We start from the raw sequence: 17,468 nt of genomic DNA on the forward strand, positions 1-17,468 counted from the left end.
CGGAGCAAAAGCGCCTTTGTGATGAAGTCTCACAGGACATGCTGTGACATGCCCACCTCTTCCACAATTTCTCGGATAGTCACACGACTGAAAAGCCACCGAAAGCCGTCTGAATCTTCCGAATGGTGGAAGACGTGGGCATCATTTTTCGGAGTCCAGCATGTCCTGTGAGACTTCAACACAAAGGCGCTTTTGCTCTGCCGTCAGAAGCTTCAGGAAAGAATTTCGCTGCCAATCCTTTTCATGGCCAAATCTTCTGTCACAGTGGAATGTACCGAAAAAGTGCTGATGTCCACCTCTTCCGCAATTTCTCGGATAGTCACACGACGGTCCCGCATCACCACAGGGTTCACTTTGGAAATTATCTAATCCAATCCAATCCAATCCACTTTATTTATAAAGCACATTTAAACAGACCCGAGTCTCCAAAGTGCTGCACAACAAAAGCATAGACACGGAAAATAGCAATAATAACAATAAAATAGATAAGATAAAATAATACATAAATAAATAAAACCATGATAAAAAATAAATTTCAATAAAATATCTGGTCATCTGGTGATCTGGTCATTTCTGCATGTTGATGGCCGACCGGAGCGTGGCTCGCTCTCCACCGTTGTGCGGATGTCTTTAAACCGGTTGTACCGCTCCTTAATCTGTGTGATGCCCATAGGATCGTAACCGAAAGCCGTCCGAATCTTACGAATGGTTTCCACCTGACTGTTGCCCAGTTTCTGGCAAAATTTGATGCAGTCGCGCTGCTCCAGTCATTCCGCCATTTTCCTTGAAATGAAAATCCGATGAGAGACAACACCCGTCCTCACACAAAAGCTGCTTACCATCAAATGACGCAGTCGACAGGCGTGAAAAAATTCACGCATGCGCACGAAGGTTCAAGGTTGGCTCACATACACATACTGCGCTTTTCAGACATTGTCAAAACTCATGTTGTGTTAAATTATCCTATATATAAAGCACCTTACATAACATAGCATTTGTCCTAGTGTGTGTGTGTGTGTGTGTGTGTGTGTGTGTGTGTGTGTCTCCACAGCCCATATATGGGTAAAGGGGAGGAGAATGGGTGTGACTGTATCTGAGCAGGATGACAAATTAAACTCAAACACCAACAAGATCAGCTAACAGGCTAACCTCGGTTTGGGTGTGCATTACATCATATTTTGGACCCTGAACAGTGGTTCTTAACAATGGTTTTGTTTTGGTGTTGGGATAAAAAAGTATGACCCATGTATTTCTTCAGTAATTGTGTATTAATTTGTTCTAATGACCTCTAGCTACCGATAGCTGCTACAAATGCTAAGTCCGTTAGCATCGTCCCGACAATTTCAGCTAACAGGCTAGCCTTGATTTCAGTGTCTTATTTTGGGGGGTGAGTGGTGGTTCTTATAATGATTTTGCTTTTGTGTGGGCATTAAAAATAAGGCCTGCTTATTTCCATGGTAATCGTGGGTTAACTGGACCTAACGTCACGAAGCTATCAATAGCTGCAGCAAACACACATGCAAATGTCAGCACAAAACATATCTGAGATGATCTGGTCAGAAGAATTAACCAAACAACAAGCCATATTACAAATATTTGAAATAAAATGCTTAAAAGAAGACAGGTCTTCACAGCAAATCCAGCCTGAGCCTCTGGCAGACTGCAACCAGCGACAATACACGAGCAAAAAAAAAAAAAGATGATCACCACATGAGCATTCACTGAATCCAGCCACGCCTCTAATGTGTTAAGACAATTGAGTTTGAGTGATTATGATGATGCTGATGTCTGAGAGGCAATAAATACACATTTACATTATATAACTAGTTTCAATCTCACATGTATTTTGATCTAAGATGTTTTTATTTCTTGCTTCAGCAGAGTACTGAGCAGTAACACTTTTCAAAGATGATGGCAATATTGCACAAAAATGATAGCACCCATGACCATTATTTACAGTCCTTTTCAAATGGTTCATTTTCTGGCTAATTTAATATGGTCACTGCACCTACATTTATTTTCTTTTGTCATTATGCATTCCAACCAATGGGTATTTCTGCTAGTTTAATTAATTAGCTGAATGTGGCTTCAATAAATGAAAGCACAAAAATCAATACATCTAATTTCTATGTTGTTTCTGTATAGAAAGATTGTTAGTAGAAACTTTCAACTGATTTTTTGGATTGGCTGGGGTTTGCCTCACGTTGTTAAGTACAGCGGGGTTTAAATAAGTATTTAACACTTCACCATTTTTCTTAGGATAATATATTCTAAAGGTGCTATTGACATGAAATTTTCACCAGATGTTGGTAACAGCCCAAGTAATACACACATATAAAGAACCAAAACAAAATCTATCCGCAAGCAGTGAGTGTCGGGCTCCACGCCCTGTTCACGCATTTGATACATGCAAGTAAGGGCCGTGGCAAATCTTCCCCTGGCTCTTGTCACTCAGATGACCTGTCTGTGTATCTTAATTAATTAATTAACTTATTTTTCATGAGTAGTGGATACAGGTAGGGAATACAGTCTTGCCCCAAGTGAAGGAGTTCAAGTACCTCAGGGTCTTGTTCACGAGTGAGGGGACAATGGACCGTGAGATTGGCCGGAGAAATAGTGCAGCAGGGGCGCTGTTGCATTCGCGCTACCGTATTGTTGTGATGAAAAGGGAGCTGAGCCAAAAGGTGAAGCTCTCGATCTACTGGTTAACCTTCGTTCCTACTCTCACCTATGGTAATGAGAGTTGGGTCATAACCGAAAGAACTAGATCGCGGGTACAAGTGGCCAAAATGGGCTTCCTTAAGAGGGTGGCTGGTGTCTCCCTTAGAGATAGGGTGAGAAGTTCGGTCATCCATGGGGAGCTTGGAGAAGAGCCGCTGCTCCTTTGCGTTGAAAGGAGCCAGCTGAGGTGTTTCAGGCACCTGGTAAGGATGCCTCCTGGGTGCCTCCCTAGGGAGGTGTTCCAGGCATGTCCATCTGGGAGGAGACCCCGGGGAAGACCCAGGACTAGGTGGAGAGATTATATCTCTACACTGGCCTGGGAATGCCTCGGCATCCCCCAGTCAGAGGTGGTCATTGTGGCCTGAGAAAGGGAAGTCAGGGGTCCCCTGCTAGAGCTGTTGCCCCCATGACCCGAACCCGGAAAAGCGGTTGAAGATGAGTAAGTGAGTGAGAGTAGTGGGTGCCTTGGGCAAGCTATGCGATAAGTTTCATTGACGTCACACTTACAGTGTCTGAGCAATATAGGTGTTAGTGAAAAGTAGGAATAAAATGATAGCCAAGGTACAAGGCGGGGTCAACATAGATAGATGCATTTGAGCACAAGAAACACCAGGAAAAATAACAACGATAGTAAGATGCAGGGTTCAGTAGCTGCTGCTAAAAGTCTATTGTGGTGGTTTTAGCACCCCCATGAGGTTGCATAAACTATCAGGTTTTGTAGAATGTCATGCTAATCATGTACCCTAAGTTTGACTTCAAAAGAGTTGTTCCATCATGAGCTAAAGCACATTTAGTGTATTACGCCCCACACACTCATCTTTGGCAGCCAATAGCAGAACAACGGAAAGAAAAAGCCAAAATCCATGGACTAATTTTTCTGCGGCTCGGTCCACACATGGTATGGACAAAAATTTATGAAGATTGAACAAAAAATGTGGGAGGAGGAGCGAAAAACACTTTTACACATTATTCAAAATGGTGGGAAATGTTCCAGGCAAGAGTGGGCATGGGCAGTGTTGTTAACTGTACAGTACTCAGAAGAATTTACAGTGGGGGAACTAAGTATTTATCAGTTTTGCAAGTTTTCCCACCTACAAAGAATGGAGAGGTCTGTAAGTTTTATTGTATGTACACTTCAACTGTGAGAGACAGAATCTAAAAACAAAATCACGTATGATTTTTAAATAATTCATTTGCATTTTATTGCATGAAATAAGTATTTGATCCCCTAGAAAAAACAGACCTTAACAAATGGTACAGAAACATTTGTCTGTCATTACCGAGGTCAGACGTTTCCTGTACTTCTTGACCAAGTTTTCACACACTGCAGCAGGGATTTTGGTCCACTCCTCCATACAGAGCTTCTCCAGATCTTTTAGATTTGGAGTTTCAGCTCCCTCCAAGATTTTCTATTGAGTTCAGGTCTGGAGACTGGCCAGGCCACTCCAGGACCTTGAAATGCTTCTTACGGAGCTCCCCCTTAATTGCTCTGGCTGTGTGTTTGGGGTCATTGTCATGCTGGAAGACACAGCCATGACCATCTTCAATGCTCTTACTGAGGGAAGGAGGTTGTTTGCCAAAATCTTGTGATGCATGACCCCATCCATTCTCCCTTCAATACGGTGCAGTTGTCCTGTCCCCTTTGCAGAAGAGCACCCCCAGAGTATGATGTTTCCACCCCCATGCTTCACGGTTGGGACAGTTTTCTTATTCTCATCCTCCAAACACAGTGAGTGGCGTTGATACCAAAAAGCTCTATTCTGGTGTCATCTGACCACATGACCTTCTCCCATGCCACCTTTGGATCATCCAGATAGTCACTGGTGAACTTCAAACGGGCCTGGACATGTGCTGGCTTGAGCAGGGGGATCTTGTTGCCCTGCAGAATGTTAAACCATAATGGTGTTGTGTGTTACTAATGTAATCTTTGTGACTGTGGTCCCAGCTCTCTTCAGGTCATTGACCAGGTCCTCCTGTGTAGTTCTGAGCTTTCTCAGAATCATCCTTACCCCACAAAGTGAGATCTTGCATGGAATCCCAGACCGAGGGAGATTGACAGTCATCTTGTGTTGCTTCCATTTTCTAATAATTGCGCCAACACTTGCTGCCTTCTCACCAAGCTGCTTGCCTATTGTCCTGTAGTCTGTCCCAGCCTTGTGCAGGTCTACAGTTTTGTCCCTGTTGTCCTTAAACAGCTATTTGGTCTTGGTCATGGTGGATAGGTTGGAGGGTGACTAATTGAGTGTGTGGATAGGTGTCTTTTATACAGGTAACGAGTTCAAACAGGTCAGTTAATACAGGTAAAGAGTGCAGAATAAGAGGGCTTCTTAAAGAAAAATTAAAGGTCTGGTGAGATCCAGAATTCTTGCTGGTTGGTAGGGGATCAAATACTTATTTCATGCAATAAAATGCAAATTAATTATTTAAAAATCATACAATGTGATTTTCTGGATTTTTTTTTTTTTTTTTTTTTTTTTTTTAGGTTCTGTTTCTCACAGTTGAAGTGTACCTACGATAAAAATTACAGACCTCTCCATTCTTTGTAGGTGGGAAAACCTGCAAAATTGACAGTGGATCAAATACTTATTTCCCACATTGTATATGTCCAAAAAGTTTTATTCTATGCATTATGGTTCAGCAATAATGACCCAAAAGGTAAATGTGGTTATAATAGCGCCACCATGCGGTTTGTAAGTGTATATTTATTTCCACAAGCAGTGGGTGCCTTGGGGAAGATTTCTGAGAAGTTTCATTAATTAATAAATGGTCTAAGCAATAAATATTTTGCAAAGAGTAGGAATAAATCAAAATGGCCACCAAGGTACAAAATGGATGTAGGCAGGCCAACATGCCTTGATGCACCTGAGCTCAAGGAAAATAAGAAAAAAAGAGCCAGAAATGCAAGGTATAGGGTTTAGTAGTTATTGGCAAAAGTCCATTGCAGTGGTTGTAGTCCCCCTTTTGGTCAGTATCAATATTTTAAGAAGGCCATACTCATGATGTCCCCCAAGTTTGACATCAAAAGAGTAATTCCTCACACACTCATCTTCAACTGCTTAGTCCAAAGAAGGGACGTGGGGGGTTGGAGCGCAAGGTGGGGTTCACCCCACAAAGGACACCAGTCTGTTGCAGGCCCACATACAGACACACAAACACATTCACACCTGCACACACACCTATGGACAATTTAAAGTTTCCAGTCCACCTAACCTGCATGTCTTTAGATGTGGGAGGAAGCTGGAGCACCCAGAGAGAACCCACATAAACACGGGGCGAACACACAAACTCCACACAGAAGGCCACAGGTGGGAATCGAACCCATGACCTTGCTGTGGAGACAATTTAGTGCTAACCACTAAGTCACCGTGCACCATTCCTTCATGAGCTAAACCTCATTTAGTGAGTTAGGCCACGCCTACTCACAAATGGCATCAAAAAACGAAAAAAAAAACGCCAAAAAAAATCCATGTGCTAACTTTTTTGTTGCTCGGTCCAAACATGACATGTGACAAATTTTATGATTTAACAAAAATTGTTGGAGGAGTAGCGAAAAAACTATCAAGGTACGAATGGATGTGGCCTATTCAGATGCAGAACGACATGACGAATCCAACAAAACAAGAAGTTTGATTGTATGATTCATGGTTCAGAAGTTATTAGCCAAAGCGTAAAAGTGGTTATTGTAGCACCGTCATGAGGACAATGATGGTCATTCTTTTTATCTGAGTAGCGGTGGGATTTTGGACCCTACTTGTTAAGTTTTGTTGTTTTGTATCCCTTGCTGTTTCTGTTCTCCAGATACTTTTATCAGAGAAAAGAATAAGCCTAACTGTAGAACTTAGTGTAATATTGTGAAATGACATAAGTATTGAACTCATGAAGAAATGGATGTGAAAAAAAGGCATGGAAAGCCAAAACACCATCTGAAATCTATCAGTAATTAGAAAACATTCTGCCCTTCTCAGTACAAATGAATATCAACTAGTTCAGTCCCAACTGATGGCCTGTAAAAAGGTGTCTCATTATCAAGGTGTCACACAAGAAACATCTCATGTTTGATAGAAGCAAAGACCACTTGTGGGGAACAAGTGAACAGTTGTTTCCAAGAAACAATGAGTAATGCACTCAACCGCCATGGCCTGTATGCACACTCACCACACAAGACTCCATTGCTGAAGAACGGTAAATGGACTGCATTTAATAGCTTTTCCATCTACATCAGAAGCTCAAAATGCTTTACAGTTATGCCTCACAATCATCCATTCAGACAGACCCACTCATAGATTAAGGACCTTGCCCAAGGGTGCTTAGCAATTTTCCGGTCTGGCTGGGTTTTGAACCAAGGATCCTCTGGTCTGAAGCCCAGCGCTTAACCACTAGGTCATCACCACCTCCAAAATCACACCTGAGCAAGAAAAATCATGTTGAAGGTTGTTTAAAATTTCCTGCACAACATTTTGACAAGCCTGTGAAATTCTGTGAGAATATAGTCTGGTTAGATGAGACCAAACTTGAACTTTTTGGGTGCCATAATACACACCATAAATGGCATTGCACATCACCCCAAAAACACCACGCCAACAGTGAAGTTTAGAGGTGGGAACATCATGGTGTGGGGCTGTTTGTCAGCCTCCAGTACTGGCAAACATCACGTAAATGAAAGAAGGATGAATAGAAAAATGTACCAAGTCATTCTGATTGCCATCTACCAGGATGATGAGGGTGGACATTTCAGTAAGACAGTGATCCCAAACACACAGCCAAGGAAACTCAGTTAGTTTCAGAGAGTGAAATTAAAGCTGCTAGAATGGCCCAGTCATTCACCTGATCTAAAGATCAGAGTTCATAGAAGAGGTCCACAGAACCTTCAAGATTTGAAGACTTGAAGATTTCAAGATTTGTCTGTGTGGAAAAATGAGACAAAATCAGACCTGAGCAATGCATGTGACTAGTTTCTCTATACAGAAGGTGTCTTGAAGCTGTCATTACAAACAAAGGGTTTTGTCTGAAGTATTAAATAAAATTCAGTAAGCGTGTTCAATGGTTTAAAATCCATCGTCGATGGCGTCGTGCTTTACTAATGTAATCTTTGTGACTGTGGTCCCAGCTCTCTTCAGGTCATTGACCAGGTCCTCCTGTGTAGTTCTGAGCTTTCTCACAATCATCCTTACCCCACGAAGTGAGATCCTGCATGGAATCCCAGACTGAGGGAGATTGGCAGTCATCTTGTGTTTCTTCCATTTTCTAATAATTGCACCAGCACTTGCTGCCTTCTCACCAAGCTGCTTGCCTGTTGTCCTGTAGTCCATCCCAGCCTTGTCCAAGTCTACAGTTTTATCCCTGGTGTCCTTAGACAGCTCTTTGATCTTGGCCATGGTGGATAGGTTGAAGTGTGATTGATGGAGTATGTGGACAGGTGTCTTTTATACAGGTAACAGGTTCAAGTTCAAACAGGTGCTATTAATACAGGTAAAGAGTGCAAAATAGGAGGCTTCTTAAAAACAAATGAACAGGTCTGTGAGCAATGCATGTGACTAGTTTCTCCATACAGAAGGTGTCTTGAAGCTGTCATTACCAACAAAGGGTTTTGTCTGAAGTATTAAATAAATTTCAGTAAGCGTGTTCAATACTTTGTCCCTGTGTCATTCCACTTTATTACACATAATTTAATTTCGTACTTAGTTGTTTTGGTTTCTTTGCATTCATGGATTACTTGGGTTGTTACAACATCTGATAAAATTTCATGCCGGTAGGACCTTTAAGGATGTATTTACTGAGAAAAATGGTGACATGTTCAATAGTTATTTTACGTGCTGTATGGACTTACACATTCTCTGTTCTGTGTGAGCTCTTTTAACATCTATCAAGGCAGCCAAAGTTGATGTGTATTCGAAAGATACACATTCTTGACCCCTTGATTTTAAAAATTTACAGTCAGATTGAAATTAAACATTATATTGTTCAAGTCCCCTCCCACTGTTTACCATATTTGTCTGTTACATCCAGTTATATCAAGGATAAGGATAATTCATCAGTTTTTGCACAGGTATCAGGATGTTCATAGGTTGGGTAGTAATCTTAAAAAATGGATAATTGCAGTTAACACAGGGCAGCATTTGGGCTGTACAGTGGTTGATTTTGTTGTTGTTAACATTGCTCAGACAATGCTGATTAGGTGTGAGCGGAGGAGGGGTTTTTTGCACAGTTGAAAACAGGGTAGTCAAAAATAATCCCCACAAAATGAAGTTCCAATGCAAAATGTTAATTATGAAGTACATTCCATCTCAGGATGCTCTGCTTTTTATTCCCATGTATGTCACTTTAAACTCTTTCTTGCAAAACTTTACTGGTAATGTCTGGTATCCATGTTGCTTTGTATTTGTAAGCACTGTTTGCATCTACAGTACTGTTCAGAATAATAGTAGTGCTATGTGACTAAAAGATTAATCCAGGTTTTGAGTATATTTATTATTGTTACATGGGAAACACGGTACCAGTAGATTCAGTAGATTCTCACAAATCCAACAAGACCAAGCATTCATGATATGCACACTCTTAAGGCTATGAAATTGGGCTATTAGTAAAAAAAGTAGAAAAGGGGGTGTTCACAATAGTAGTAGTGTGGCATTCAGTCAGTGAGTTTGTCAATTTTATGGAAGAAACAGGTGTGAATCAGGTGTCCTCTATTTAAGGATGAAGCCAGCACCTGTTGAACATGTTTTTCTCTTTGAAAGCCTGAGGAAAATGGGACGTTCAAGACATTGTTCAGAAGAACAGTGTAGTTAGATTAAAAAGTTGATTGGAGAGGGGAAAACTTATATGCAGGTGCAAAAAATTATAGGTTGTTCATCTACAATGATCTCCAGTGCTTTAAAATGGACAAAAAAAAAAACAGACGCATGGAAGAAAACGGAAAACAACCATCAAAATGGATAGAAGAATAACCAGAATGGCAAAGGCTCACCCATTGATTTGCTCCAGGATGATCATAGACAGTCTGGAGTTATCTGTAAGTGCTGTGACAGAAGACGCCTTTGTGAAGATAATTTATTTGCAAGAATCCCCCGCAAAGTCCCTCTGTTAAATAAAAGACGTGCAGAAGAGGTTACAATTTGCCAAAGAACACATCAACTGGCCTAAAGAGAATTGGAGGAATATTTTATGGACTGATGAGAGTAAAATTGTTCTTTTTGGGTCCAAGGGCCGCAGACAGTTTGTGAGATGACCCCCAAACTCTGAATTCAAGCCACAGTTCACAGTGAAGACAGTGAAGCATGGTGGTGCAAGCATCATGATATGGGCATGTTTCTCCTACTATGGTGTTGGGCCTATATATCGCATACCAGGTATCATGGATCAGTTTGGATATGTCAGAATACTTGAAGAGGTCATGTTGCTTTATGCTGAAGAGGATGCCCTGCAAAAACATGCGCTTGAAATGGGTGTTTCGACAAGATAATGACCCTAAGCACACTAGTAAATTAGCAAAATCTTGGTTCCAAACCAACAAAATTAATGCCTCGCAGATGTGAAGAAATCATGAAAAAATTTGTGAGAATCTACTGAATCTACTGGTACCTTGTTTCCTATGTAACAATAAGAAATATACTCAAAACCTGGATTAATCTTTCGAGTCACATAGCACTACTACAACCCCTGGCAAAAATTATGGAATCACCAGCCTCGGAGGATGTTCAATCAGTTGTTTAATTTTGTAGAAAAAAAGCAGATCACAGACATGACACAAAACTAAAGTCATTTCAAATGGCAACTTTCTGGCTTTAAGAAACACTATAAGAAATCAGGAAAAAAAATTGTGGCAGTCAGTAACAGTTACTTTTTTAGACCAAGCAGAGGGAAAAAATATGGACTCACTTAATTCTGAGGAAAAAATGATGGAATCATGAAAAACAAAAGAACGCTCCAACACATCACTAGTATTTTGTTGCACCACCTCTGGCTTTTATAACAGCTTGCAGTCTCTGAAGCATGGACTTAATGAGTGACAAACAGTACTCTTCATCAGTCTGGCTCCAACTTTCTCTGATTGCTGTTGCCAGATCAGCTTTGCAGGTTGGAGCCTTGTCATGGACCATTTTCATCAACTTCCACCAAAGACTTTCAATTGGATTAAGATCCGGACTATTTGCAGGCCATGACATTGACTCTGTGTCTTTTTGCAAGGAATGTTTTCACAGTTTTTGCTCTATGGCAAGATGCATTATCATCTTGAAAAATGATTTCATCATCCCCAAACATCCTTTCAATTGATGGGATAAGAAAAGTGTGTAAAATATCAACGTAAAATGGTGCATTTATTGATGATGTAATGACAGCCATCTCCCCAGTGCCTTTACCTGACATGCAGCCCCATATCATCAATGACTGTGGAAATTTACATGTTCTCTTCAGGCAGTCATCTTTATAAATCTCATTGGAACGGCACCAAACAAAAGTTCCAGAATCATCACCTTGCCCAATGCAGATTCGAGATTCATCACTGAATATGACTTTCATTCAGTCATCCACAGTCCACGATGGCTTTTCCTTAGCCCATTATAACCTTGTTTTTTCTGTTTAGGTGTTAATGATGGCTTTCGTTTAGCTTTTCTGTATGTAAATCCCATTTCCTTTAGGCGGTTTCTTACAGTTCGGTCACAGACGTTGACTCCAGTTTCCTCCCATTCGTTCGTCATTTGTTTTGTTGTGCATTTTTGATTTTTGAGACATATTGCTTTAAGTTTTCTGTCTTGACACTTTGATGTCTTCCTTGGTCTACCAGTATGTTTGCCTTTAACAACCTTCCCATGTTGTTTGTATTTGGTCCAGAGTTTCGACACAGCTGACTGTGAACAACCAACATCTTTTGCAACATTGCGTGATGATTTACCCTCTTTTAAGAGTTTGATAATCCTCTCCTTTGTTTCAATTGACATCTCTCGTGTTGGAGCCATGATTCATGTCAGTCCACTTGGTGCAACAGCTCTCCAAGGTGTGATCACTCTTTTTTAGATGCAGACTAACGAGCAGATCTGATTTGATGCAGGTGTTAGTTTTGGGGATGAAAATTTACTGTTGTGTGGGCCGCTGAAGAGGAGGTACTGCTGGCCCACCACCACCAGAGGGCGCCCTGCTTGGAGTGCGGGCTCCAAGCACGAGAGGGCGCCAGACCCAGAAGAAGTGACAGCTGTCACTCATCCTCTGCACCAGCTGTCACTCGTTCATCATCACCACCATAAAAGCCGGACTGCAACTCCACCTCCCCGCCGAGAAATCGACTACCATTACCAAGGTAATTTCTCTGTGAACTTAAGACTGTATATCTGTCTAAACTCTTCTTTGCAGCCGTTTTCCTGTCGGTGAGACTCGTCTGTGGAGGTGGCGTTTGAGGTGTTCAGCGACGGCTTCGCAATACCTCCCACCCAGATAAGTGCTCAAACAGGAGCTGCACGAGTGTGTGCTTGGAGGTGGAGGCGCTTCCTCCCTCGTTAACTGTGGATTTACTGAGTGTGCGGACTCACACTCACTCATCATATTTCTGCTTTCTGCCAGCAGTACCAGGGTCGACAGCCGAAGACAGAGGCCACCTGGGGACTCGGGACTTGGCGGCTCCGGTGTTCTTCAGGCCGTTGGTGGTGGAAGCCGTGTGGGACGCAGCTTCTCTCTCATCGGGGGTCTTCTATCTTCGAGCCTGCCCACACGTCACCTGGTGTTAAATTGACTGTGCAGATTACTGTACGTTTCGTTGTGTATTATCGCAACATTAAATTGTTACCTTTTTGGCTTATTCATTGTCCGTTCATTTGCGCCCGCTGTTGTGGGTCCGTGCTACGACACCTTCCCAACATTTACAGGGTGATTCCATAATTTATTCCTCAGAATTGAGTGAGTCCATATTTTTTTCCCTCTGCTTGGTCTAAAAAGTAACCGTTACTGACCCTCCACAATTTTTTTTTCTTGATTTCTTATAGTGTTTCTTAAAGCCAGGAAGTTGCCATTTGAATTTACTTTAGTTTTGTGTCATGTCTGTGATCTGCTTTTTTTCTACAAAATTAAACAACTGAATAAACATCCTCCGAGGCTGGTGATTCCATAATTATTGCCAGGGGTTGTATTATTCTGAACACTACTGTATATTCTAATAGCCAAGTGGCCTCTGTGTGCGTATATGCGTGTGACATTTGCTGACATTTGCCATATGGTGTGCTTATGTATTTTGGGGCAAGGATGAACATTGCGAAAATGGAAAGTTGATAGGACTAATATTTTTGGAGAAATATGTGATTTCTAAGAACAATGAACAAGGGATATTGTGCTGCAATGCACCATGGAAGTTCAGGGTTTTGGGGTTTTAAGTGTTTTTGTGGTTCATGTTACTGTTGCTGATTTATTGTGGTTTTGTAGTTCAGTTGGTTTAGTCAGTTTAGTTTATTGTTATTTCCATGAGTGAGAAGGATAGTGCGTTTGATGTCTTCCGCCACCATCTCTGTTTGTGGGTGTGTAAAAATAAAAGCGTGCATGCAATTTTGACTATGGACAATTTGGGGACAGCTAACATTTGCCGTTTATTATTTTTGGTCAAGGGTGAACAACGCCAAAATGGAACGTTGATAAGACTAATATTTTTAGAAAAACTACAAATATTAGCTAACAACACCGAACAATGGACATTGTTATTTACATTCTGGACTCAACGCCATTCCAGCAGGGGGCAGTAAATATCTATATAATAAAAGCGCACATGCGTTACTTTACTTAGTAAGTTCAGTGTGAGTACATAATGTAATTGTAAATATGTTAAAAATACATGGATGACACAAGAAAGTGAATGACACAAGAAACTGACTTATTTCCATTGTGGTCTATTTAAAAACAAATGACAAAATAATAATGATAATAATAATAGTGTGTGTGCATGTATGTATGTGTGTGTGTGTATATATATATATGTGTATATATATATATAATAACAAGAACCTAAACAATTCTTAAATACATTAAGACAGTAAATTAACATTTTAAAAAATTACGTAATTAACAGGAAATAAAAGGGTTGAGTTCTTCCTCAAAAAATTGTTGAGGTCTAAGGTTCTAAAAACGTTCTGGATTCACACACCATTCCAACTCATTATCGAAACTGCATAATTTATTACCCTTGAAAAATGTTAGCTATCTATTTTATAAACACTACCCAATCTAGAGCCTGTGGATGCCCACGGGCAACACGCTAGTAAAACCTTACAACTAGAAACTAAGACAGTTTCACTGACAATCATTTGTGACTTCAGGGCTTCAACAATCAGATTCACTGCTGAATGAAGAGGAGAGGCCCAGCAGAACTATGCTGTTGCCTCTTCAACAGAGTACTACTTACATAAGTGAAGAGAGCAAACACAAGGTAAGCTCCCAAGAAAATGATAGAATGTGTGTGTGTGTGTGTGTGTGTGTGTGTGTGTGTGTGTGTGTGTGTGTGTGTGTGTGTGTGTGTGTGTGTGTGTGTGTGTGTGTGTGTGTGTGTGTGTGTGTGAGGGGTGAATCAGCTGCAAATCGTGAATTGCAAAACGTGAATACTGAAGAAATATCTCCCGAAATGTGAACGCAGGTCACGCAAAATGTGATTTTCTTCACAATTTGGTGTATGTGCTTGGCTGAGGAGCCAATGGTGCGAAGCTACCATCTGTGGGATTATGATTGTGCGCCTCTCACTACCACCACAGGGCTTCACACCACCCCTTGACTTGCATGCACGACCTTGACACTTGAACAATTTTGATCCCTGCACTGGCACGTAGTCTGGCATAGTATAAAAAAATTTAACAAAAGTTTTTCATCCACTTCTTGTGCATTTAAAATGTTCAATTTGATAACCTCACGGAATGCAAAGATACTTAAAACTGTGCATGTTAGCACTTAACTTTATGCTAACAATGTGGTCTATCAATTGATGTAGTCATAAACTAAATTGTATCATTTCAGGTGCTAAAATGTCCTGTTAAGCACAAAACATATGTGAAAAATTGTAAAATTTGAGAATGACCTTGACCTGTATCAATGACCTTGACCTCTAATCACCAATATAACCATATAAATTGATTCTGCACACTGGAAAACATAGGAAAGCACATTTGATTTGCTGAAATAAGCAGAAAATTGACTGATTTATGAGGAATGTCAAATTTCCCGCTCACCCAGATTTGACCCTGAAAGTGCTCACCTATAGGATTCAAAAAGTGTCAATTACAGAAATATAAGGAAATATGCCACAGAACGAACAGTGGTTTTTGAAGGTCACTGGCACGCCGTATCAGGAATCACGCTCACTTTTTCTATCAACCCATCGAGAACTGAGAATGGATATGTCAACGCTGGCCATTTTTACTATATTTTTTTAATGTAACACAATCTGAGGCCATTTTGACATCAAATTTTGAACTGACAAAAATTCAAGTAAAATTTTGCTTGATGGAAAAACTGACTTTGCCATTCTTAATCAATCTACTTGAAGGGTATATGGTGAAAATTTCATGAAAATTAGAGTCGGCCATCCAGCCACCCCTGCATGCTTTTCTCTGAGGCAGCTCATTAAAGACAGTAACTAGGGAATTTGACATTCCATCAGAAAAGGCCACTTTGCTAATTTATGCTGCAATATGCCACGCTACAGACACTAAAAACATTTAGAAAATATATTTCCTAAATTCTGATACCCAGGGAATAGCAATACAGGCACCGAGAATTGAGAACATTCACTTTCAAAATCGGCTTTTTTTTTTTTTTTTTTTACTCTATATTTCAGTGTAGAGACGGCAAGCATGGCCACAAGTGTATCATTTTAAAAACTGTCTAAAGTTGTTCAGAACATTTTATGGGGTGAAAAAATGCCATGGGTCCAAGTTTTTATGATTGTTCTTCACTTCTGGAAATTTTCATGGAAATCGGTGATGGTCTTCCAGCCAACTTCTTTTTCTGCATGATTTTCTCTGAGACAGCTCATTAAATATTCATATCTAAGCTAGCGAGTTGGTTTTGATGTCTTTTCTTTAAGCTCTCTAAAGTCTCTCCAATCAGAAGAAAGTCTCAACAAACTGAATTATTCAAATGTGAACCCCTACAATATGTATATTTCTTTTTTTTTTTTCAAATTCCAGTCAAAGTTAGCTTATGTCTCAACAATGTTCCCTGAAAATGTGATGGACACTCTGACAGCCTCTGAGGTATAGGCAAATATATGCATCATGTTCACTAGAAAATCACCATTATTAACATATAGTGCCCTCCAAAGGTATTGGGCCCCGTGGTATTTCACACATTTTAATTTGTTTGTGCCATTTCAAATACAGTAAATCAGGCTCAGTCTGCGTGTCTTGGTGGCTTTCCTCACTCCTCTCCTTCTTGCACAGTCACTTCATACAGATTTACCAGAGTGCCATACTGTTTGTATTTTTTCATCATTGTTGTAAATAAAGTCCAAGACGTATTCAGTGACTTGGAAATGTTCATGTATTTATTTTCCTGACTTGTCTGAAGAAAACTGGCAATAAAACTGATTATTTGCAGGTATTATACCAAAGTGTTCCATTACTTATGCAACCTATCATCTTGGCTTTTGTATTTTTAATTAAATCCTATCAAATTGTAGAGATTTGCTTTCAGTTTGAGTTTAAGGAAGATCATTTTAGAATTTTTTATATTGCCCCTGGATTAGTTTTTGTATTTGAAATGACATAAACAAATTGAAATGGAAATAAATGGAGTGTATTTATACTCGTATAGCGCTTTTCCATCTGCATCAGATGCTCAAAGCGCTTTACACATAAATGCCTCACATTCACCCCGATGTGAGGGTGCTCCCATATAAGGCGCCCACTACACACCAGGAGCAACTAGGGGATTAAAGACCTTGCCCAAGGACCCTTAGTGATTTTCCAGTCAGACTGGGCTTTGAACCAAGGATCTTCTGGTCTGAAGAACCAACGCCTTAACCACTAGACCATCACCTCAAATGTGCGAAATGCCAAGTGTTCCAATACTTTTGGACAGCACTGTATCTTAACTACTTTTACTAGCACGTGCTCAATGATTTCTTTAATTTACATCCTGGAATCAACAGAAATTGATCGCTAGCAGTAAATGCAAAGCATTATAATGTGTAATTTCTTTTGACACCAAAGTGAAAAGGAAAATAGAGATTTGTACAGCTTTAAAATGACACCACAACTAGCTCTGTATCTGCTATATCTCCTGAAATACAAGCCCTGGCAAAAATTATGGAATCACCAGCCTCGGAGGATGTTCATTCAGTTGTTTAATTTTGTAGAAAAAAGCATATCACAGACATGACACAAAACTAAAGTCATTTCAAATGGCAACTTTCTGGCTTTAAGAAACATTATAAGAAATCAAGAAAAAAAATTGTGGCAGTCAGTAACGGTTACTTTTTAGACCAAGCAGAGGGAAAAAAATATGGACTCACTCAATTCTGAGGAATAAATTATGGAATCATCCTGTAAATTTTCATCCCCAAAACTAACACCTGCATCAAATCAGATCTGCTCGTTAGTCTGCATCTAAAAAGGAGTGATCACACCTTGGAGAGCTGTTGCACCAAGTGGACTGACATGAATCATGGCTCCAACATGAGAGATGTCAATTGAAACAAAGGAGAGGATTATCAAACTCTTAAAAGAGGGTAAATCATCACGCAATGTTGCAAAAGATGTTGGTTGTTCACAGTCAGCTGTGTCTAA

General features: G+C 40.3%; 1 protein-coding gene across 1 annotated transcript in view; it reads left to right on the forward strand.

Moving 5' to 3' along the window:
• cep290 (centrosomal protein 290) overlaps positions 1–17,468 on the forward strand; it is a 113,355-nt gene that overhangs the window by 16,288 nt on the left and 79,599 nt on the right. The window contains exon 10 of the mRNA XM_034175447.1: positions 14,010–14,119. Within this exon, the coding sequence (XP_034031338.1) occupies positions 14,010–14,119 (110 nt within the window). The remainder of the gene's footprint in view (positions 1–14,009; positions 14,120–17,468) is intronic.

The sequence above is a fragment of the Thalassophryne amazonica genome, chromosome 8 (genome assembly GCF_902500255.1).
Source record: "Thalassophryne amazonica chromosome 8, fThaAma1.1, whole genome shotgun sequence".
NCBI classification, from domain to species: Eukaryota; Metazoa; Chordata; class Actinopteri; order Batrachoidiformes; family Batrachoididae; genus Thalassophryne; species Thalassophryne amazonica.